Source organism: Polypterus senegalus, chromosome 9, assembly GCF_016835505.1.
Source record: "Polypterus senegalus isolate Bchr_013 chromosome 9, ASM1683550v1, whole genome shotgun sequence".
Taxonomy (NCBI): domain Eukaryota; kingdom Metazoa; phylum Chordata; class Cladistia; order Polypteriformes; family Polypteridae; genus Polypterus; species Polypterus senegalus.
In genome coordinates, this window is record NC_053162.1 from 102,428,632 (window position 1) to 102,452,372 (window position 23,741).

General features: G+C 39.6%; 1 protein-coding gene across 1 annotated transcript in view; it reads right to left on the minus strand.

The window, feature by feature from the left end:
* Positions 1 to 312: 312 nt before the first annotated feature.
* jph3b (junctophilin 3b) overlaps positions 313 to 23,741 on the minus strand; it is a 384,320-nt gene continuing 360,891 nt past the window's right edge. Inside the window, exon 5 of the mRNA XM_039763533.1 lies at positions 313 to 2,663. Within this exon, the coding sequence (XP_039619467.1) occupies positions 2,583 to 2,663 (81 nt within the window). The 3' untranslated portion in view covers positions 313 to 2,582. The remainder of the gene's footprint in view (positions 2,664 to 23,741) is intronic.

Consider the following 23,741-nt stretch of genomic DNA (forward strand, 5'->3'; position numbering starts at 1 on the left):
ATGTACCCTGATGCCTTCTCCAAGTGGTACTCGTGTGCAGCAGTTGTGAGTCACTGCTATTTGAATGGATAGAGATTTTGACAAGTATACATGCACCCATTGTTTTCAGGCATATTTGTTCCACTGAAACTTGCTATGTCTTTGCTTCAGCATCACTTTTTTATGATTGAGCTTTATCACCACTATTTACTACTTTTGGTATCTCTCATTGGTCTTTCAATTTCTTCCCATTTTTGTTGACTTTCTTCAGTGGACCCCCAAAGCCTTTGCCACATTTTGCAGATATGCAACATAAAAAAAAGTTTCTAATGCTGTAATTGTAAATTATCTTTTACTGTAAATTCATTTCACATTCATTAAAACTATTTGTCAACAGACAGGAAAAAAAAAGGCAGGAATATGAAAACGGTTCGTGCCAAGCATTGCTGGAGGTTTACATGAATGTAGTTTATGTAGTGGCCGGGCACTTTACATCCTGATATAGTAGGCAGCCTTTGACCATCCATGTGTTGGGACGCGATGGTCATTATGAGGGATTCTGTAACATATTCACAAAATACATTCACTTACACATGAATCTACAGCAGAGAAGTGAGCTCGATATAACTCCTCAGAAACTCTATCCATTGAAATGTTGCATTTCCGTTTCATAATGTTCATTTTTCTTTGAAGCGCTGAGGTACAAAGAGCTGTGATGTTATTGATTTCCATTTCTTTGATTCGATATGAAAAGTACCACTTGCAAGGCCGGCCCATCCCATTTTCATGCAGCGGTGGTGGTCGCCCTGAGGTGGTCTCAGCGGTTTACAACGGGGCTTAAATAATCAAGGGGGTCACAGCCGAAAGAGATCATGTGATACACTCTGGGAAAATGACTGCTCAGTGATTGCATGCTTGGAGCCTGCTAGACCCAAAATGTATGCACCAAGCCATCTGGAAAACTGAGCTGGAAATGAGGTTTGCTAGTTGGTAAGTAGAGGAAGTAGCTGATACAACCAAATCTGGGATTTTTTGGACAGATTCTGCCTGGCTGACGTTAGACTAACAGGCCACAGGAAAGGAGTGTGTGTGTGCGCATGTGTGGAGGGGCTATGAATGGGATCACTAACTGTAATTTAAAGCTCAAGGATTGTCATATTTTTAAATAATATGAAATCACTTAAGTTGGCATCCTACTTTTAGTTTTTTTTTTTTAAACAAATACTGCTAATTGGTCAAAAGGAATTTATACATATTTCATATCCCTAGGCACTGAGGGTATTTTCTGTGTTCTACATTCAAATACAAAACAATTTTAATGCCACAGTTAAAAGCAAAACAAGCCTCTTTCATTAGGTGACAGGCCTCTACTGCTTCTGAGCTACAGTACGCGGGGCTGTGATGGTGGCTTCTTAAAAGAATCTTCTTTGTGTCCGAAAGAGCTGCATCATAGGGTGTTTTCATTTGCCTGCCTGGTGGCATGTCACCCTCCACTGCGTACTGCTGAAAACGTTATGTTTTTTTTTTCTTATGTGCCCTGATCCCATCTGAGCTTCGTCACATGATCTGAAGCCGTGGCAGAACTGACTTCTGCCAGGAGGTGGCAGGACTCCCATGACTCCCAAGGCAGCACGATGGCGTTGAGCCAAGGGTAATAAAGTACTTAAGTGAAGGAACTTAGAATGAAATCTGAAGCGCCGAGAAAAGTTACTCTGTTACCAGATGAAGGGGCTTTTAAGGAGGAAGCTGTAAACATCACAGGTCCTTGCGTTTTTTATGATTAAAATAATACGGGCAGTCAGAAACATAACAATGAAATAAACAGCATCAAAGAGGCTTGCAGCGGCCTTTGCAAAGGAAGGAGGAGGATTTTCTCTGACAATCTGATGTCAATGGGCAACAGTTAGCTTTTCTTTTATTGTATAAAATCACATAGGCCTTTACCATGCAGCCATTTGAGATCTATGATTAAGTCCTAAAATGAACCCGTGATGAGGAAATAATTCACTAAAGCCATATCAAACATGTAAGCAGTTTCACAGCCCTTAGATTTTTGCCTAATAAATTTAGCTTGGGAAACTGGTGCAGACTGACTCAAAAACGTGGCTGCCAACAATGACAAGCGTAAGAACAGCTGTTCAGCAAATGGTCATTCGAACTGCTTAGCTTGTTAGCTGCCTCCGGCTGAACGCCTCTCCGACACTGCTTTCCAGAGACTGGGATGTTGTTCTTAGTTTCTCGGAGTAGCCGGGGAATGGGGTTGAGTTTCTTCATATTCTGCCATGCCACAGAGCGTTATGCTGTTGTACAAGCCAGTCATTAAATTTGTGTACACACCCTCGGACACACATATATATATATATATAAACATACACATATATGCGTGTGTGTTATTTTCCCAAAGCAAAAGGGTAAAAGGCAAAACCAAAACAAAAAAAGAAACAATCAAAAAGTTTAAACAAATTGTTTAAAACTCTAGTCCCCAAGGATGGATGCGTTGAAGCATTCTTTTTTTTTCATCTCATTATGTTCTTTTTTTCCAAAACAGGATTCTAGCAATTATAGTAATAATAATCTTAATATCAGTAATCAGAGGCTTTATGTTAAATAAAAAAGTGAATAAACAAAATGGCGACTCCAATGTTGAGCAAGATCACCATAACAACCAGGATAGAACTGGAGCCCTGAAAGGAAAAGAAAACACAAAAGAAAAAGATTAATCGTCTGCATAAGTTTTAAACAAAAGACTTTACAGAGATCAATACGCAGACACATCCATTGCTATCACAAGAAGGGCCAGGCATGGAGAACTCATGACATCTATTCAACAGTTAAGAGGTAAAATGGTTAGGGCCAATTTACAAGCTGCTCCTCCAACATGCTGATGTTCATCTTTGGACCTTATCTGGTGAGACACAACTCATCCCCTTACTCTAGTCTGTATGAACGGATACTAAAATATTATATAAATCAATAATTCACCAAATCTTTTTTCGTTTTATTCAAGGCTTGATTAGTTAAATAAAATATATTACTCATAAATACTATATCTATTGCCATACATGTGTGATTTAAAGGCTCAATAAGTGTACGTTTCTGTGTATGCGTATAACTATGTATGTGTGTGTAAACTATTAGAATAAGAGAGAGTGAATTGGAATGAAAAAGCACCATTTTAGCAGTTAGTTGGCATGAAATTCTAATTGGCTTTTTAAGCAGCACATTTATATCAGGGAATAATAAAATGGAAGGCAGTGGCTTACCATCCAGTTTCTGACACTCAGTATTGGAGAACAAAGGGGTGGAAAATGTAGATATTGGTGCTTTGATGTTAAGAAGGACATACAGAAAGGCCTGTTGCGATTCACAGCTGGGAAGATTTTAGGGTTTTGTTATACAGTATGAGCACCAAAGCAGGATAAAAGATAGGTGACACATAATTGTTAAGCCTGTCTGATAGTTAAAGAGCTCTAGGAGTCACTGTAGAGCAGGGACAGCAGGCAGGTATTTTAATAAAGTATGTGTGCACACTCTCTTGAAATAAGACATTAGTATTATTTCTGTCACTCTAGCTGGGTGGACAAGGTATGGCAAGTTGTAGCACTGTTAAACAGGGTCTGGATTACTAGTCTAGGAAGAACATCCAGAAAATAAACAGTGGCTGCTGGAAAAAAGGACATCAGATTAGCTATGACTGAAAGCCAGGAAAATGCTTTTTTTGGATTCATATGTACAGACTTTGATTTTTAACAGAACAAACTGTTTTTAACCAGAATTGTTTGCAGGTAAGTTTTTAAACTAGGACCTGAAGCAAGCGTCAGAATCCTGCTGAAACAGGTCATGGGACTGTATCACCTTCATTCTCAACTACTGGACAGAGTACAAGACAACTGGACACTGAGAGAGAAAAGCTAATTGTCCTTTTCCATAAGCACATAACATGGTATGTACTGCATGCAAAGGGAAGCTGGTGTCTAAGGGCAAGATAGGATAGATTAGGACACATTTTGGGGATTTCATAGGATAATTTACAAGACAATCAAAAAGACTATGTGGGAATCACTTTGTTCAAAAGGCCTAGACATAATGATTATGCCTTATTTAGCATTTGTTTTGATTTTTGTAACCTGTATATTGACATGTATAGCCCACTATGCTGAACTAGGTGGCATACAGTGGTATCCATTCTGCGGTGAGCTTAACTGTCAATATAATGTCTTGTGTTTCAGTGTCAATTCTGAAACAGACTATTTCTCTCCACCTTTTTGAGGCCCATTAGTTGGGGGCCATAGATATTTTCTGTGCTTTGTGGGTGTTGGAAAGTGGCACAAGTAGAAAGCCAGTTGTGGAAATGCAGTAAAGAGGCTTGTAATGTGCTAACTGAATACAAAGAGGATAAATGGAATGCTGGATGCCCTAAGAACTGTAATCTTGTGTACTTAGTGGCAAAGAAGCTGCTCTGCAGGGAGCTGCACAACAGTCTCTGTGACTGTGAGAGTGATGCTCCAGCATGAAGGCAGTTAACATTATTCTGGTGGTCCCCCAAAGATTTATGCTCAGGCTGCACAAGAACTTTGGCTGCATTCAAAAGGATGGCAAATGGCGCTGAGTCTGTGATTCCACCAGGCTAGCCCCACTCTAACTGCAGCTGAGCTAACCACCACGCCACAAACCACTTCACACCTGGTGTGCCTTTATGGAATTGGGGAGATATATGTCTCAGATGAACCATAAACTCAGAAATGTAACATAAGGAATTGGACTTTAAAGCTAAATAAATTGGGTAAATTTTAGTTATAAATTTAAAATTAGAATGTTAGATTTGCTGTTTTTAATTGAATTATTTAGTGAGTAAATTGGGTCCAAAAAATGTGTTACAAGGTAAAAACAGTAAGGTGAAGAAACCCTAAACAAAGTTTTGTAGGAATAACTGAGGTGAAAGAAGTTGTGGGCCTTTTGACAAACTGGGATCCTACATTATTTAACACTAGAATCCCTGAAGCCTACAAAAAAACTCATAATCCCAGGCCACCTTAAATTCCTTCGCACCTCTCTATTAGCATCTTTTGTCTTGTAAATGTGTCAATCAGCACAAGCAGCCTGCTATCACATCCCCCTGTGGTGTTATGGGTCCACAGCTCGTTGAGAAAAGGCCATTCATTTTAAATAATCACCGCACCGAGGCGCGTGAGGCGTTGTTGTTGCGAGCAGCGGGGCAGTCGTCGATGTGGGCGTTTCTCACCGTGTGCACAGGTGAGGAACTGCCCACATTCGTGATTGCTCCCGTGGCTAATGCTACAGCTGTGATGGCCCCTCACGTTTTAAAAAGAAGCGCAAGTCGGTTGTGGGGGGTGTAAAAAAATGGAGAGAGGAAAAAGCAGATGAGGAAAGAGGACGGAGGTTACAGGGAGCGAGGAAGCAGGCGGTGCGTGAGTGTGGTGAGCGCGATCGGCCGTGGGCAGCTGCGAGGAAGCTGGGTGTTAGGCCGACACCCAGGCGTTTGAGTTGAGGTTGGTCCCGCTGAGTGACCAGGTAGCGGGAGTGCCTAGAGGAAAGTGATGAGCCGCAGAAGGCCGTGGAAAGGCAGCGGTAGTCGGGAGGCTTGGTGGTGGAGTCCCCAATGTGTGCGTCCTGGCTATTGGGGTAATCAAGTCTCGGGGACTGGGATGAGTGCCATACCGGAGCCAGGGATCGGGAGGTCTCCAGTCTCGCGTGTGTTGTAGGAGGGCAGCTGCAGAGAGCGTCTTGCCTGCTGCTAAGCCCAAACGGGATAAGCAGGTGAGACGCTAACAGAGACGCTAATAGAAACGATGCACCGGATTTGTTATTGTTTTAAAGATTGCTTCCTAAAGAAGATTTTAACCTCTGGTTTTAAGGATTGTGTTTTTTTCTATTTATTGATTTTTAACCTCCACGTGTTCTTTTATATTGGATTATTTAATAAAGAAAGAACTGCACTTTATGAACACTGTATATTTTGTTGACTGTTTTTAATAAAAGCACTGTTGCACCTTTTGTATACCTTCCCCTTGCTCAGTAATTTGCCTCCATTGACTAGCTCACTCGGTTTAATTATCGACGGTGTTGGGTTCAAGGGTTCCCAAACATCAAAGGGAGCGTGGAGCCAGAACCCACATCGTCACACCCCCCCTTACTCAACTCAACCCAGGCATAAAGTTCTCCCAGCTCAAGTTTTCTTAATTTGGGTGTGAGGTGCCTGGTGTTGTATAGGGTAAATAATATATATTATTATTTGGAACACATGCCTTTCATGTCTATTCTGTGTCTACAATGATCTGGGTAAATGTACAGTAGGATGACAGGAAATATGAGAAATTCAAGAAATGTTGAACACATACCTAAAACAAACTTTTTTCAAGTTATGGTACTAAAGACAAAATTTTCACATGAAGTGTATAATGTCTGAAGACAGAAGTCCAAATATCAAATAAACACTTTCACAAAAGGTACACATATAACAAAACAAATACATTTTTATTCAAAAATATAACCGAAGAAAAAATAAATAGGGTTAGGGCGCAATGCTGACATGACTGCTTGGGAGGTGCAGCAGTAAGAACTGCTGACTCATAAGCAAGAGTCAGTCTGAGTCCAGCCACTTCCCAGAATTACCATTTTTAGTAGTGAGCTGCTTTTACTGTTACTATTATACAGGGTGGGCTATTTACACCTTAATAAAATGGGAATGGTTGGTGATATTAACTTCCTGTTTGTGGCACATTAGTATATGTAAGGGGGGAAACTTTTCAAGATGGGTGGTGACCATGGTGGCCATTTTGAAGTCGGCCATTTTGGATCCAACTTTTGTTTTTCAATAGGAAGAGGGTCATGTGACACATCAAACTTATTGGGAATTTCACAAGAAAAACAATGGTGTGCTTGGTTTTAACGTAACTTTATTCTTTCATGAGTTATTTACAAGTTTCTGACCACTTATAAAATGTGTTCAATGTGCTGCCCATTGTGTTGGATTGTCAATGCAACCCTCTTCACACACTGATAGCAACACCGCAGGAGAAATGCTAGCACAGGCTTCCAGTATCCTAAGTTTCAGGTGCTGCACATCTTGTATCTTCACAGCATAGACAATTGCCTTCAGATGACCCCAAAGATAAAAGTCTAAGGGGGTCAGATCGGGAGACCTTGGGGGCCATTCAACTGGCCCACGACCAATCCACTTTCCAGGAAACTGTTCATCTAGGAATGCTCGGACCTGACACCCATAATGTGGTGGTGCACCATCTTGCTGGAAAAACTCAGGGAATGTGCCAGCTTCAGTGCATAAAGAGGGAAACACATCATCATGTAGCAATTTCGCATATCCAGTGGCCTTGAGGTTTCCATTGATGAAGAATGGCCCCACTATCTTTGTACCCCATATACCACACCATACCATCAATTTTTTGTTCCAACAGTCTTGGAGGGATCTATCCAATGTGGGTTAGTGTCAGACCAATAGCGGTGGTTTTGTTTGTTAACTTCACCATTCACATAAAAGTTTGCCTCATCACTGAACAAAATCTTCTGCGTAAACTGAGGGTCCTGTTCCAATTTTTGTTTTGCCCATTCTGCAAATTCAGTGCACCGATCTGGGTCATCCTCGTTGAGATGCTGCAGTAGCTGGAGTTTGTAAGGGTGCCATTTGTGAGTAGCTAATATCCGCCGAAGGGATGTTCGACTAATGCCACTCTCCAGTGACATGCGGCGAGTGCTACGCTGTGGGCTCTTGCTGAATGAAGCTAGGACAGCCACTGATGTTTCTTCATTAGTGACAGTTTTCATGCGTCCACATTTTGGCAAATGCAACACTGAACCTGTTTCACGAAACTTAGCAAGCAGTTTGCTAACTGTAGCATGGGAGATGGGTGGTCTCATAGGGTGTCTTGCATTGAAATCTGCTGCAATGACCCGGTTACTGCGTTCACCAGACATCAACACAATTTCTATCCGCTCCTCACGTGTTAACCTCTGCGACATGTCAATGGCTGTAAACAAAGAGAAACTTGTAAATAACTCATGAAAGAATAAAGTTACGTTAAAACCAAGCACACCATTGTTTTTCTTGTGAAATTCCCAATAAGTTTGATGTGTCACATGACCCTCTTCCTATTGAAAAAACAAAAGTTGGATCCAAAATGGCCGACTTCAAAATGGCCACCATGGTCACCACCTATCTTGAAAAGTTTCCCCCCTCACATATACTAATGTGCCACAAACAGAAAGTTAATATCACCAGGCATTCCCATTTTATTGAAGTGTATCCATATAAATGGCCCACCCTGTACAATAAAAACATACATTTAAGTTGAGTCTGTAACAGCCGGTGTAAATTTATGGTACTTGTAAAGGTTACTGTTTTTTTTTTTATTCAGTTTTATTCTCTCAGTCACTGTCATTCTCCGTCTGATCTGACACTGCTGTTTTCAAATAAAGAAGTGCAATAAACGAGGTGAACTCAGATGAGGATGAGGGTTCTACATCGGAGAAAGAGAACAGAAGCCCTCCCCACAAGAAACGTCCACACACACTTAAGAACAACGTAGCTGCACCAGGCCTAAAGGCAAAAAATGGCACCGTTTGGATACAGCAAGAGGTCGGGCGTTGTCCTGCCAGTGGATATTATTGGTCAGTCTGCTACGCATGTCCGTCAACAAAACAGAAGGGCATGCCGAGCTCGCCAAGGTATCGTGCAAAATTCTGTTTATGATTATGTTTTGTGATGGTCTTTATATGAAAACATTTATATGTTACTTATATAAAAGCCACATCGAATGTTATTTATAAAAGAGTTTGAGCAAATTCATCCATCATATTGACGGACAAGGGTGGCACGGTGGCGCAGTGGGTAGCACTGCTGCCTCGCCGTTAGGAGACCTGGGTTCACTTTCCGGGTCATCCCTGCGTGGAGTTTGCATTTTCTCCCTGCGTCTGCGTGGGTTTCCTCCAGGTGCTCCGGTTTCTTCCCACAGTCCAAAGACATGCAGGTTAGGTGCATTTGCGATCCTAAATTGTCCCTAGTGTGTGCTTGGTGTGTGTGTGTGTGTGTGCGCCCTGCCCGGGGTTTGTTTCCTGCCTTGCGCCCTGTGTTGACTGGGGTTGGCTCCAGCAGACCCCCGTGACCCTGTAGTTAGGATATAGCGGGTTGGATAATGGATGGACGGATTACTGATTTAATCTGGAAGAATAATCATGTATTTGCACAGAGTCAATCTTACATTAAGAAACCATCAGTGCAAATAAATCTAAATACATGTTAATGATTTTTAAAATCATATCTATATTGAAGGTATTATCAAAAGACATAACTTTAACATTTTCAAACCTGCTTAACCCAATTCATTGTCATGGTGCCTATCCCACTAGGGCAGGGAACAACAATGGACAAGATGACAAGGGCCACTCACATGCAAACACCTATGCTCACATTTGGCTAATTTGGAATTGTCAAATAACAGAACTTGCATGTGTGAGGAAAATTCCATGCCAGCCCGAGGAGAACATACAGACCACAAAGACAACAACATGGCCATTCAAATCCTGGATGCTGAATTTGAAAAGTGACAGTATTGATCACTGCGCCTCCATGCTTTTTATATCAGAAAATGTATAGTAGGAAGAATTTTAGCTTTTTATGTACAACATCATGCTGTATTATGATATAATTTTTGAAAACAGATTATAAGTATGCTATAGTTATAATATCCAGAGGTTATGCAATGGTTAGTGCTTCTGCTTCACAGATACAGGGACCTCGGCTCAAATTCTAGTTTCTGTTGAGGAGTTTGCATGTTCTCCTTGTGTCCTGGTTAGGCAACATTACTTTTAAAAGTACCTTACAGTTGTTACATTACTTCTTTCTTACAAAAAAGTAACTAAAGTGTTATATAGTTACTTATTATAAAATGTAATGCAATGCAAACAGTGTATTTTCTTCTTTTGTATGAAAAACTGCACATTTCACTTACCAGCATGTTATTAAATCCTAAGCTATATATGGACTTTCATAAAACTGACCAGAAACACAACCAAATTCGATAATTTCCTTGTGTTTTATAAATATGCTTAGTCCTTCGTGTGCTAAGAAGTAAATAAAATCCATCCCCCTTTTTTTATCCCTACTCTGAGCCCCCAACTTTTCTCCAGGTATGAACACAAGCTGCTGCACTAGCTGATCAACACTGATTCACAAAATCGATAGCAGGTTGTACTAAGAATTAAGTAACAGCAAGGCCAATTGGCTTTGTCACTTCAACATGGCTTAAATGTGCATACAGCTTCAGCAGAAGTTAAAGACCTCAGATTGGCTGGTTTTCTTCATAACTTTCCATTCAAACGTATGTATACTGTAGATACTGTACAGCATTGCACTGCCTTCGACAGACCATTCTGACCTGTACAGAACTGATATGGCTGTACCTTGGGTTGGGGACAGAGAGCACTGATGGACTAGATCAACAGCCATTAACTAAAATATGTATCTATCCAATTAGGTTTGAATAAAAACAATCCGTAACCAATCATACTTCTTTTTAAGCTCTCCCTCCCCATCTTAATGCATGGAACTGTAAGAGATTTAAGCACTAGGATTCCACCGGCAAGGCTGAAATTCACCCACAAACAACCTGAGAAACACACACATCTGTTGTGGCCAAAAGGGTAGGAAAACAATCTGTCCAATTTGTAGAAAAATATATTAGGAGCAGGAGATAAAGTGCCAAACATCAAAAAAGGAGTCAAAAAATGAGCAGGGGTCTGAGCCAGGAAGTTAGATGAACCAGCGTTCAAAAACAAAACATTAGTCAACAATTGAGAATTAAAAAGGGTGTAAGCAAAGAGTCCTGAGACTATAGCCAATAGCAAATGGGATTTATCCTAAACATATTTCTTATCTTGAGTCAAAAAAAGCAATTTCTGCACAAAACATTTCAGCAATCTGATAATGGAAGTATGAATGTTTGGACAAAAAAAAAACTGGTAACATCCAGTCTTCAACACTTAATTGGATATATTTGCTGAAATATTTTAATGTCAACAACTTTAATGGTCTGTAAAAATAGAACCTTTGTATTTGTTTAAATTAAATGTGCAGAAACCAAAGCTATATCTCCGAAAAGTAAAGTGCCATATAAAGGAGACCTCTACAGTCATAAACCAGACAAGAGCAAGTTCAAGATAAATTAATGCCAGCTATGGCGTATTTAACGGTAAAACTGAATAACACAAAAGAGATGATAACATATGAAAATCTAATCTATCTTTCTGCCAATTGCAAGTACTTTTGCATATATTTATTGTTCAACTTTTTCAATCATATATTGCAGTAACAATACACTGTGTATCACCTTATGTTTTTACTGAAATCAGAAAACTATTGACTGGTGCTGTGCCGATCCTAATAATCTTTTATGATATTTTAACAGCAATTTTCTTTCCCCCTAAAATGGTGTGTATCACACTGCAGGACCTGCTGATAATCCTTTTTGCATGAGCACACCTTTTGTTTTGAGTCCCAACAAGCAATTCCCACTGCATCAGGTGCCCTTGTCTAAGCAGATGGGACCAATTGGAAAGGTATAAGCTGTTGTCTAGCAACAAGAACAGCAGCATCCAATGCCAATGCAGCATGCCGATGTTGCAGTTCAACTGATCTTGGTGAGTTACTAGGGAGCTCTCATTAGCACTTCTCATTCCAGCACAGAGAGTATTAAGAATATTTATATTGACACATGCACACGGGCATTCCTAAGATGCATATACTTTCTTCCCTCTTCTCTCTGTTCCTACATAAACAGCATACATGCAAGCTTAGGCCTAAAATATGGCAACACTTTTGTAAATGAGGCTCCTACCAGTTAACATTGTTAACACTGCACCATGCTTGAGGTTGGTCATAAAAATGCACATCACGACTTATTATCTGTAATTGTAGCATGGCTAACCTGTATGGAAGACAAAGGCTATATGAACTTGAAAAAAGGTGATTGCTGGGGCACAGTAGGCAACACCTTCAATGGTAAGGACTGCTCAACATGCTCGTGTTTCACAAGGAACTGTGTCTGAGGTGATGTTGGCATGGTAGGAAAGGCACCTAGAACTGAAGGCAACTGCAGCTGAAAGTCCATAATGCTTTAATGTGATGTTTAATAGTTTAAACAGACAAGTGACTCTTTATCAACTGTCCACAAATTCAAGTCTCTGGCAAAGGCAGTCCATTTTATTAAGTGCACTCCTAGAGAACTTCACAATGTAGTACATCACAGTAAAACTGCAGTGCACCAATTTCCGCTTACAGTCAATCTGGCAAATCAAATAGAACAGGCAGCACCCTAAATAAGTGTCTGGCCACACGACCCTCCTTTTACCATGTTCTCCACCACAAAGGTGTGTACATGTGACACATCAAAACAAGCCTAATCATCTAGGACAGGGGTTATTAAACTTTTTAATCCGAGAACCCAAAAAAGGAAAATGAATACCTTACTGCAGTGTTTCCCAAACTTCTGTTTTTAATTGGACTCCTGGGTTAATTGAGTAAACTGATTTTTCCCTAATTCTGTGTTTAGGAAACAATATAGAAATTAGAAAACTAAGTTTGCTAAAAAAAATATTAAAATGTAACAAGCAGTTATATAGGAATAATGTACTTTTTTTCTTTTTAACAGTATTTTCATCTTGATTTTCATTCTACTTTTCTAGGTGCTCTAATTGTTTAATTAATCCATTATTTACTAATTAGTGAGTCTGACTCTAAAGTACTTGTAGCCTTTGATTATTCAGTGTTGTTTGCCTGGTTGTCTGCTTTGCTCATTTTAAATTGTCATTAATAAGATACAACAAAGGGGGAAAAACTGCGCAGAGATTTTCAAAATATAATGAAATCAACAAAAGAGAGTTAAGCATTTAAATCCATAGCAAAAGCAGAAATATCTCTAAATATCTTATAAATGTAAAAATCATGCTGCTGAGCTTTTCTGAATGTCGAATAAAAGAAAAAAAAAATTAGCTAATTAAATGAGATCAGTGTTATCAGGTGTTGTCACTGATTAGGAATTCCGTTGGAACAAAAACCTGCAGCCACAGGGGGTCCCCACTCCCCAGGATCGAGTGTGGGAAACACTGCCTTACTGGGACTCAAGAAGAGAATTATCATAATTTTTACAGGGCCTACATACACAAATAATAATGGCCATATAATATAAAACAGTAAACGTCTTTGTTTCCTTTCAAGCATTTATCTCACAAAAATATTACTAAAAGAGAAAAATGCAAAGCAAAACATATTGTAAATAAATCATGAATTATCATTCAAAACAGGGAATTGATTAATCACTATAAATGATTAGTACAAGCTTTAGTGAAGCTAAGAGAAATAATAGATTCTAGGAATGCAATGTGAGGATGTGATGATGTTTGAAAGGATACCATGAATGGCCAGTTAACTTATGGCACAGGATAAGCAATAAAGCAATCAACAAAATTGTCACAGTTTATTCATCTTGTCTTAAATAATGGGTTTCAAATGAGCTCCACCTTTAATATAACAATATTTTTAAAATTAGTTTGCATATACTTCAACATACCCTGGTTTTCATTTCACAAATTAAAAGTAGCTAAATTATTCCAAAAAATGTATGCATTCTTCTTTTATATGGGTGATAAGATAAAATCTGATGAATAATTAGGCAAACAGTCCAGTTTGAAATGTTTAATGCTACTGACTGATGATGTGCTGAATGTCTACAGCTTGTTTCAGTCTTTTCATATTTTATGATGTTCTTACAGTTTTCAATGGTCAAACATGTCCTTCACACTAACAGTAGAAAATTTATCGACCCACTTTAAAATAGTGTTAAGGAATTTCTTTGTCACAGAACACATTATTCTTTGCACTTCTGTTACAAAATTAGATTGAAAGTATGCTGTAACAATGAATATGTGAAGAAACACAGACCATGCAGCTCCCCAAACTCCTGACACAAACACTCTTGGACACAAGTACTAAGCACAATGCTCTTTTATCATGGGAAACTCTTCCAAATCAAGCATTTCCCCCCTACAACCACAATTACAGTTTACATATAAGGCACTCTGTAACTCTGTTGTCTCTGTCTCCTTCTTTCAGCCTTGCCCACTCCTCCAGCAAGCTTTGTCCACCTCCTTTTGACTCTGGCTCCTGTAGTTGTGGCAGGCAGCTCATTTTATGTAATCTCTGGCAGTATTTCTGGTGTCCCAAAGTTGTGGCTTGGAACCACTTGGAGCATGGCCAAGTAGGGCTCATCAGTCCTTTCAGCACCAATTCCAATTCCCCAAATGTCCTGTGTGAATACATGGCAATGCCGTAGTCCAGAGGGAAGCAAGCTGTGCAAGCAGTCTCCCCCTGTCCGTTAAGATTGTGGGTGTCCCTGCCAGGTAAGGTTCCCGGGTGGGTCCCCTCACACCATACTGTTGTCAATTGTTCAGTCTGCCCTTCTCTATCTTTCTCTATCTGCACTGCCTCCTTTCCTGCAAAATCAAATCCTAACCACAGACACTAAAGGGGTCCTGACAGGGAGTAGCCTCTAAACCCTAACCAGGGGTCACACCCTGGACCATTCTCAGAATAGCTTTCATGGTAAAGGATGTCCTTACAAATTTCCAGACCCAGCAACTCAAAAAGAGTATGGGAAAGGTGCTATATAAATAACACATATTATTGTTATTAAAATGCCATATGGTCAGTTTTGCTACTTGTGCACTTCTGAGACTGTTTCCTCTTGCAAATGTGTGAGGATCCTTTAGTATTTGTAAGCTTTTTGCTCTCCTTACAGAAAAAAATGGTCTCACCATCTTGATTAGGTTATTATTATTAGGTTATTAAATTATTTGCCCCCATTGATCCTACAAGGACACTATCTTGATGCAGTCTTCATGGAATGACTAATTCTAACTACAGAGCTTACTGCTAATTGAATGTAAGGTATATTCTTGGCAGGCCTGTCCTTGTTTCTTTAATGGCCATTCTGCACCAGACATTAAATACATGGGTGCGCAAAAGTAGGTTTACATCTGTGAGGGCTCCTATCTTATCTGAAACTTATTTCCTCAATTTGCGCATGAACTTGATGTTAGCACGTTGTTCAAACAGCGACATTGTGCCAAATGATTATGCAGACGTCTAACTCAAATGGTAATTAAAACAATTTGAAACCAATTCAGACCTGTTGTAGCTGGTCTACGGACATGCTGTACTTCCCTCCACAACAATCTGATCTCTCACTCTCCTGCTATATCACAATTCCAGGAACATTTTGACTGCCCCTTGTATACCTATATACAGTATATATTTATATGTGTGTGTGTGTATGTACTGCGTATATACAGTGTTTTCAGAAAGTATTCACAGCCCTCCAACTTCTTCACATTTTGTTATTTTGCAATCTTCTTCTTCTTTTGGCTGCTCCCGTTAGGGGTTGCCACAGCAGATCATCTTCTTCCATATCTTTCTGTCCTCTTCATCTTGCTCTGTCACACCCAGCACCTGCATGTCCTCTCTCACTACATCCATAAACCTTCTCTTAGGCCTTCCTCTTTTCCTCTTGCCTGGGAACTCTATCCTTAACATCCTTTTCCCAATATACCCAGCATCTCTCCTCTGCACATGTCCAAACCAACGCAATCTCGCCTCTCTGACTCTCCTAACCCTCAACTGGTGCTGACCCTGTAATGTACTCATTTCTAATCCTATCTATCCTCGTCACACCCAGTGCAAATCTTTAACTATGGCAAATCTTTAACTCTGGCACCTCCAATCTGTGTCCTGCTTTCTGGTCCGTGCCACTGTCTCCAACCCATATAACATAGCTGGTCTCACTACTGTCCTGTAGACCTTCCCTTTCACTCTTGCTGATACCCATTTGTCACAAATTACTCCTGACACTCTTCTTCACCCATTCCACCCTGCCTGTACTTTCTTCATCACCTCTCTTCCACAATCCCCATTACTCTGTACCATTGATCCCAAGTATTTAAACTCATCTACCTTTGCCAACTCTACTTCTTGCATCCTCACCATTCCACTGACATACCTCTTATTTACACACATCTATTCTGTCTTGTTCCTACTGACCTTCATTTCCCTCTTCCCCAGAACATATTTCCACCTCTCCAGGGTCTCCTCAACCTGCTCCCTACTATCGCTACAGATCACAATGTCATCAGCAAACATCATAGTCCATGGGGACTCCTGTCTAATCTCATCTGTCAACGATGGACAGGGCTCAGAGCCGATCCCTGATATAATCCCACCTCCAACTTGAATGCATCCGTCACTCCTACCGCAGACCTCACCACTGTCACACTTCCCGCGTACATATCCTGTACAACTCTTACATACTTCTCTGCCACTCCCAACTTCCTCATACAACACCACAGCTCCTCTTGAGGCACCCTGTCATATGCTTTCTCCAGGTCCACAAAGACGCAATGCAACTCCTTCTGGCCTTCTCTATACTTCTCCATCAACATCCTCGGACCAAACATTGCATCTGTGGTGCTCTTTCTTGGCATGAAACCATACTGCTGCTCACTAATCATCATCTCACTTCTTAACCTAGCTTCCACTACTCTTTCCCATAACTTCATGCTGTGGGTCATCAACTTTATCCCCCTGTAGTTACTACGATTCTGCACATCCCCCTTATTCTTAAATATTGGCACCAGTACACTTCTTCTCCACTCTTCAGGTATCCTCTCACTTTCTGAGATTCCACTAAACAATCTTGTTAAAAACTCCACTACCATCTCTCCTAAACAGGATATTAGACATTTGCATCAAATTTATTAAAAATAAAAAACTGACATATCACATTAACTCAATTATTTAGACCCTTTGCTATGCCACTTGAAATGTGGCTCGGGTGTAACCCATTCTATTGATCATCATTTCTGCACCTTGTTTGGAGTCCACCGGTGGTAAGTTCAATTGATTGGACATGATTAAGACAGGCAAAAACCTGTCCATTTAAGTTTCCACAGCTGACAATGTGTTTTAAAGTAAAAACAATGCCATGAGGTTGAAGGAATTGCCTGAAGAAGAGATTGTGTTGAGGGACAGATCTGGGGAAGGCCATACAGATTCCTGCAGAATTGAATGTTTCCAAGAGCAGAGTGATCTCCATAATTCTTAAATGTAAGATAACTGGAACAACCACGACTGTTCCTAGAGCTGGAGGCTGGGCTAGCTTGAACAATCAGGGGAGAAAGGTCTTGGTAAGACAGGTCAGAACCCAATGGCCACTGTGGCTGAGCTCTAGGGAACCTAAATGAAGATGTGAGGAATTTCCAGAAGATCAACCATCATTGCAACACTCCACTTATCTGTGCTTTACAGTGGAGTGGGCAGACAGAAGCCTTTCCTCAGTAAAAGATACATGAAAGTCTGCTTGGAATATAAAAAAATCATGTAAAATACTCTCACACTGTGAGATTGATTTCTTTGGTCTTGATTCTCAGTGTCATGTCTGGAGAAAATGAGGCACTGCTTATCACTTGAACACTACTATTTCAATTGTGAACCTAAATTTTAATAGCATCATGCGTTGGGGCAGCGGCTGGGAGATAACTCAGGGTGAAGGTAAAGCTGAACATAGCAAAGTAAAGAGATATCCTTAATTAAAAACTACTTCAGAATGTTCTGGACCTCAGACTGGGTTGAAGGTTCTCTTTCCAATAGGACAATGACCCAGGGCACAAAGCAAAGACAACACAGAGCTCAGACTTGAACCGAATCAAACATCTCCACCTCCAATGTCTCCATCCACCCTGACAGAGGTTGAGAGGATCTGTGGAAAAAAAATGGCTGGAAATAACCAAATCCAGGAATGCAAAGTTTCTTGTCTCATACCCAAGAAGACTCCATGTCATAATCACTGCAAAAGGGGATTCTACTAAGTACAGAAGAAAGGGTCTGAATATTTCAGTTTTTATAATAAATGTACAAAAAAAAATCTAAAATGCTGTTTTTTGCTTTGTCATTGTGGGGTATTAAATGTTGCTTAATGTGGGAAAAAATAAATTACAAAAACTTTTAGTACAAGACTGCAACATGTCAAAATGTGAAAAAGTGAAGGGGCCTGAATATTTCCTGGAGGCACTGTATCTGCTTTTGAGTGTTTAGACCTTGTGTTGATGTATGTGTAGTTATTTGTACAGGCCTAATGTACAGCTTATTTGCAGTTTTGGCATATAACTCCTGCTGCTGCTGATGGATTTCTTAGGCACCAGTGGTAATAGATTAGTCCTGCTGCCTGGTCCTTCCGAGTTTGTTTTGGTACACCTTACTTTAAAATAATTGGCATAAATAGTAATGTGCATATCCTTTAGCTTATACGGATGTCAGAGGAGAGACAACAAGATGGTCTATTGTAGAAACAGCTTGAGGCCGGAAATCCTGTTTGTTATATATAGGGCACCTTGAAGACTAAGGTGTATGTAGGCATTTTGCTTTCTGTTCTGGATTTTAAGTATGTCATCTAAATAAAAATCGATGCTAATCTGACACCTAGCAGTGCTTCCTTGCCAACTATTCTTTAAATTGTAATCTTACAGTATTTGCAAGTAACTACACAATAAAAATATCTAAATTTTACATATTACATCAGAAAAACAAATAAAAAAGAAATCTCAAACATTTATACTCCATATATTGTATTTTAGTAGCTGTGTTGGGATAAAAAAGTTTTTTTAGCTCTTCTTGCAGCTTTACGCCTAATTTCAACTACTGTAAATCTATTGACAGAATTAAGGTGGAAAGGCAGACCTCACTGTGCACCCTTCGCTGCCTTCCCTTGCTACAGGCAAAACATAAAGCATCAAGACAGGACTATTACTTGTTGACATATAGTGTACAAGAAAAAGAGAAAAATATTTTATCACATTACTCATTCTGTCAGGTTCTGACCCTAACACATGCCCTGTCATGTGGCTATGGTCACAGGCAACATCATCTGTTTCTCCTGTACTTTATAAAGAAACCCACAAACAGTGGTAGGTGCAAAGAATGGTGAGCCTGATTTACTCAAAATTTAATGCAGAAATTAAATTACATTGTAGAATTCTGATCTTAAGAGTTTAATTATTTGACCATAAATGCTGTTTAGCCTTTCAAAGAATGTTCCTCAATATGTATTAGCAACCACAGGTTCATATCCTGAGGTTCAGTCAGTCTTTCTATTCAATTTAATCAGTGGCAACTCAGTGCTTGTGTCAGAAATGTCCTGGAAGAGACTGACTTCTCAAATCCATGTAACTGACATATGGCCTGAAGTATCAGCATCAGTTTATCTTGGAGTTATGTCAAGTTGAGGTGCAAATTCTTTGTTTTACTGCTTGTTTGTTATTTTACAGTGATATCACTGATGGTATCTGTTACATACTGTAAGTCTGAATTTATGTGAATATTCTGTTTATTTTTTTAACTATTATTTTTCACATTTTATGCAGTTCCTTTTCTAATTGTATTCTTATGACACTCTCACTCTCGCTATTTAAGACCACAACTGAGGAAGCTCAGATCATGGGCCTCATGCATAAACGGCGCGCACGCACAAAAATGTTGCATATGCTCGTTTCCACGCTCACTTCCAGATGTATAAAAATTAAACTTGGGGTAAAGCCACACACATTTTCACGCCAGGGTCACCCATTACATACGCACGTTTATGCTCAGTTTTGCAACCTGGCAGCACAAAGTGTCAAAGCAGTGTTACTGTTTCTGTGGTCTGCTTTTCTTTTTAAGATAAACATCTATGATGCAGGTTTTATCAAATGTGCCAAAATGAACTGCATATGGTTTACAAATTTAATTCAATTGATCATAACCAACTATGATGGCTGCTGTACCGTTGTAAGAAGACATTGAAAATGGAAGAATTAGAAGAGAGCGCGTATTTACAGATGATAATGACTGGCTTCTAAGTCGATTTTGATTTTCAAGAGTTATCCTTTTGGAGCTGTGTGCTGAACTGGCTCTGGCTTTACAAAGGCAGACTTTGAGAAATTGTGCTCCACCTGCTCCTTTCCAAGTTATGTCCACTCTCGGGTTTTTAGCCACAGGAGCTTTTCAACGTGAACTTGCTGGCGATCGGGTGTTTCAAAAACATCACTGAGTCATGCCATGCCAGCTGTATAGGATGGTATTATCCGCTTATTATCGAGTTAAATAAGATTTCCTTACATTGTGGTTGAACTGGAAAACATAAAAGCGCAATTCGCAGCAACGTCCGGTTTTCCAAATGTAGTTGGAGAGATCAACTGCATGCACATTGCTACTGCAACTGCGCTGGACAAGTTACATCAGCCAGGGATGAATCACCAAAAGAATGAGCTGAAGTTACATTATATATAGCTGGAGAATCTATAAAAATGGCAGCTCCTCACAGTTTTGGGTGCTTTTTCCAACTCGTATGGCAAAAGGCATGCAGAGAATCAATTTGTTGCTGGCGCTCGGTGCTGTCGCTACATTATAAAGGCACATTCATAGAAGGAATCTGCTTATGTAAATAGAAAGCATTTCCAGTCTATTAATGTGCTTCTCTATAGTACACAGAAAGTGTGTTGCAGTGTACAAGCATGTACCCGAAGAGATGTGCTATGATGAACCTGACCCTGACCCACCAAATGATCAACAAAGTTGGACAGTGTTACAACTTCGTTTCAATGTAACTGGCAGAATGTAAAAACAGGTAATCAGATGCAGCATTTTTTAACCAATTCATTTAATTTGTGGTCAATATTACACAGTAAAGCCCTTACAGTATATTTCTTAGTCCAATGGCCACATCTTTTATAGCATCCACTATTGGATTTTGTAACTAGAGAACAGCATCTGTCAGCACACAGCCAGATGGCCAGTGGTTTCCAAGGCAGAGGTGTGTATGCAGCCATTGCCCTAAGATGTGTTCTGCACAGCAGCACCATTACCGCCTGAGCATTGCACGGGGTCAGCTTTTGTAATATATTCTGAAACAGAATAAACAAACAGTTTTCTGTGACTCGCCTTTTCACGTTGACTGTAATATCTGACCACTTCTTTTTTTTTTTTGGGCACTGTGCGACTTTCTGAACTTGAACTTTTGAGTGTCTCTGGCATGCTTTTTTGCTTATACCACCGCGTAAGCCAACAAAGAATATGTTTTTCCTTGCCTCCACTTTGCATTCACTAAAATTCTTTTTTTCACGTACCTTCTCAATTGTTTTTTAACCAAACACTGAATGTAAGATGATATTTATAATGATTTTGCAAAATATGCAAAATTCTGGGAGGAGTAGGGGCTGTAGGCACGTGCACGTGTGTTAAATTTCACGTTCATTGTGATTTGTAAAGGGGAAGTGTGTGGAACTTGTTGTACGCACAGATTTATGCATGTGGATTTTTTTGTGCATACACACATTTCCACTTTTGTTCGTACGCCATGTTTTAGTGTGAATTCTACACACAGCATTATAAATGAGGCCCCAGGGGATCATTGCACTTCTTTTGTAAGTATTGTTATTTTCTTTGTATTTTCTGGTTTGTGTAACTTTCTCATGTCTCTTTAATGATGTTGTCTTTTGGATTGTGAATTGGATATGTTTAGTTAGGAGTGCCTTTTAGTCATCTTCTTGTTTGCCTGTTTTTGCTCATTTGAGCATTTTGCTTGTATTTCTTCTACTAAACCCATTCATTTATAAAGATTATTTGTTGCCATTCTGTGCACAAGCTGAGGTTTTCAGTCATCCTTCTTTTGTGGGGCTTTTGATTTATTTTTTGAGGACTTTTCTTGTTATTTTGGCAGCTTGCCTTGTTTGGAGTTTGGTAAGACAGAAGCATACAGTTAACAATTTTGAGGCTAGCTGGATTTGCGGTGAATCTCCTTGGTCAGACTGCTTAGGTTAGGGCCTGTCTCTGTGGTCATTTTAGGAAGCCTTGCTTCCTTTTGGCTATGTTTGGGACTGTAATTCAAAACAGTACCATGTTGTATTTTATAGGGACGGCCATTTTGAGTTTCTGGTTTTCACAGACAGCAGTGTTTTTTGTGTTTGATCAATGTGATGCTGTGTGGCTGCTGCGGCAGCGGTGCACTTTTCATGAGGCCTATGATGTTGTGTAGGGTGTGCAAGTCATGTTGTATATTAAATTAGTGTCATAGAAAAAAAATAAACAAAAGACTTGGAGAATGACTTTAGTTCTGAAACTATCAATTTTGGTTTCAGTTAGGTTATGACTTCAGTGTTAGCATCCTCTCATCTATGTGACAACTGATCAAAGTATTTTAGTGTTTTTTTCACCCATGCAACAACTGACAATTTTCTGAAAACCCTCTTAATCTCTTCTACTCGATTACTGAAATAAGCATACCTGAACCATTTTCTATGTCCTTCATGGCACTACTACTTGAAACAACTTCCTCTTTGAGTCAATATTGGAGACCGAGTGTTGTACAGCAACCAACATAGTTACTGAACTTGGTTTCTGAGCGGACTGTGCGTTAATGTTTTTTTTTGTGATTTTTTTTATTAGACTTCAATAGGAAGAAAATCAACCATGATCTTAGTCAAACATTAGTAATGAAATCAAGAAACAACAGGGCCCCCACAGCAACCACTCATTCCTCTCAAAATCACCCTGTTAAAGTTGTCCCTTAATGACTAAAATGTATTGATGCCATTTAAACATGACAGACACAGACAGCCCAAAAGCGGAGAAAGGAAATGGAAAGTAGGAGAATTAGGAAATAAAACTAGGAACATGATGCTGACCACCAGTCTGCTACATCTCTGTATAGGAGCCAGATGATCTGTTGATGTGTGTTGCTGAAAGTTCAAGGACTAGATTAAAGAAAGATGATTTCCAGAAATGTACAGTCAGAAATGAAGAAGATAAGGGACAAAAGTGACAGATAAGATCAGCTGCCACATGCATTCACGGTGCAAGCAATGTACAAATTTAAACTGGATATACTGATAATTTAGGATCTTGTGACACAGAATGTGTAGGGAGGTGATGTTGCCAGACTGAAAATAAAGGTAGAGCTATAGCAGACACTTTACACAGATGTGTATATCGGGTCTCTCTTGCAAATTCTGAGTATTTTGTACTGTTTGTTTCTTTTGTTCTCATGTTAACTTGGGCCATAACATGAGTGATGACATATAGTAAAATAAACTGACAGTAATCACGGAGAAAAAAGACCAAAGAGCAGTTCTCATAGTGTGTCATGGTCATTGCAGCTGGGAAGTCTGGACACAATATTGTTAATGATTGGTCAGATAAATAATTGAATAAATTTGTGTTATGTGCTTCAGTTCCACAGTTCAACAAGGAAAAATCAACTAAACACTAATAAACAGCAGAAGACTATTTCTGTTATTCTGAGAATTTAAAAAATAGTTCACCCTTATATTTTATTATGATCTAGGATAAGTTTTAAAAGGATGAATACCTTTGGGCAGAATTGTATTGTTTCTCTTTGGGAATGCCCAAAGCTCCAGAAAGTGCAGTCTCAGTTATCATGAAATATCTCACTGTAGTTCTGTGTAAAGCAGATGATTTCAATTATACAGACACCTGGGTGCATGTGACAGTTCATCCTGGTTTGGCGCAGCTCATATGGTGGTGCCAACGCGTGTTCTTCATGAACTGTTTTTAGCTGTCCTATCTGATTAACCTTGTATAAGAAAATGATGTAACTAGGTTACATATATGCAAAAACTTAAAAGCCGAT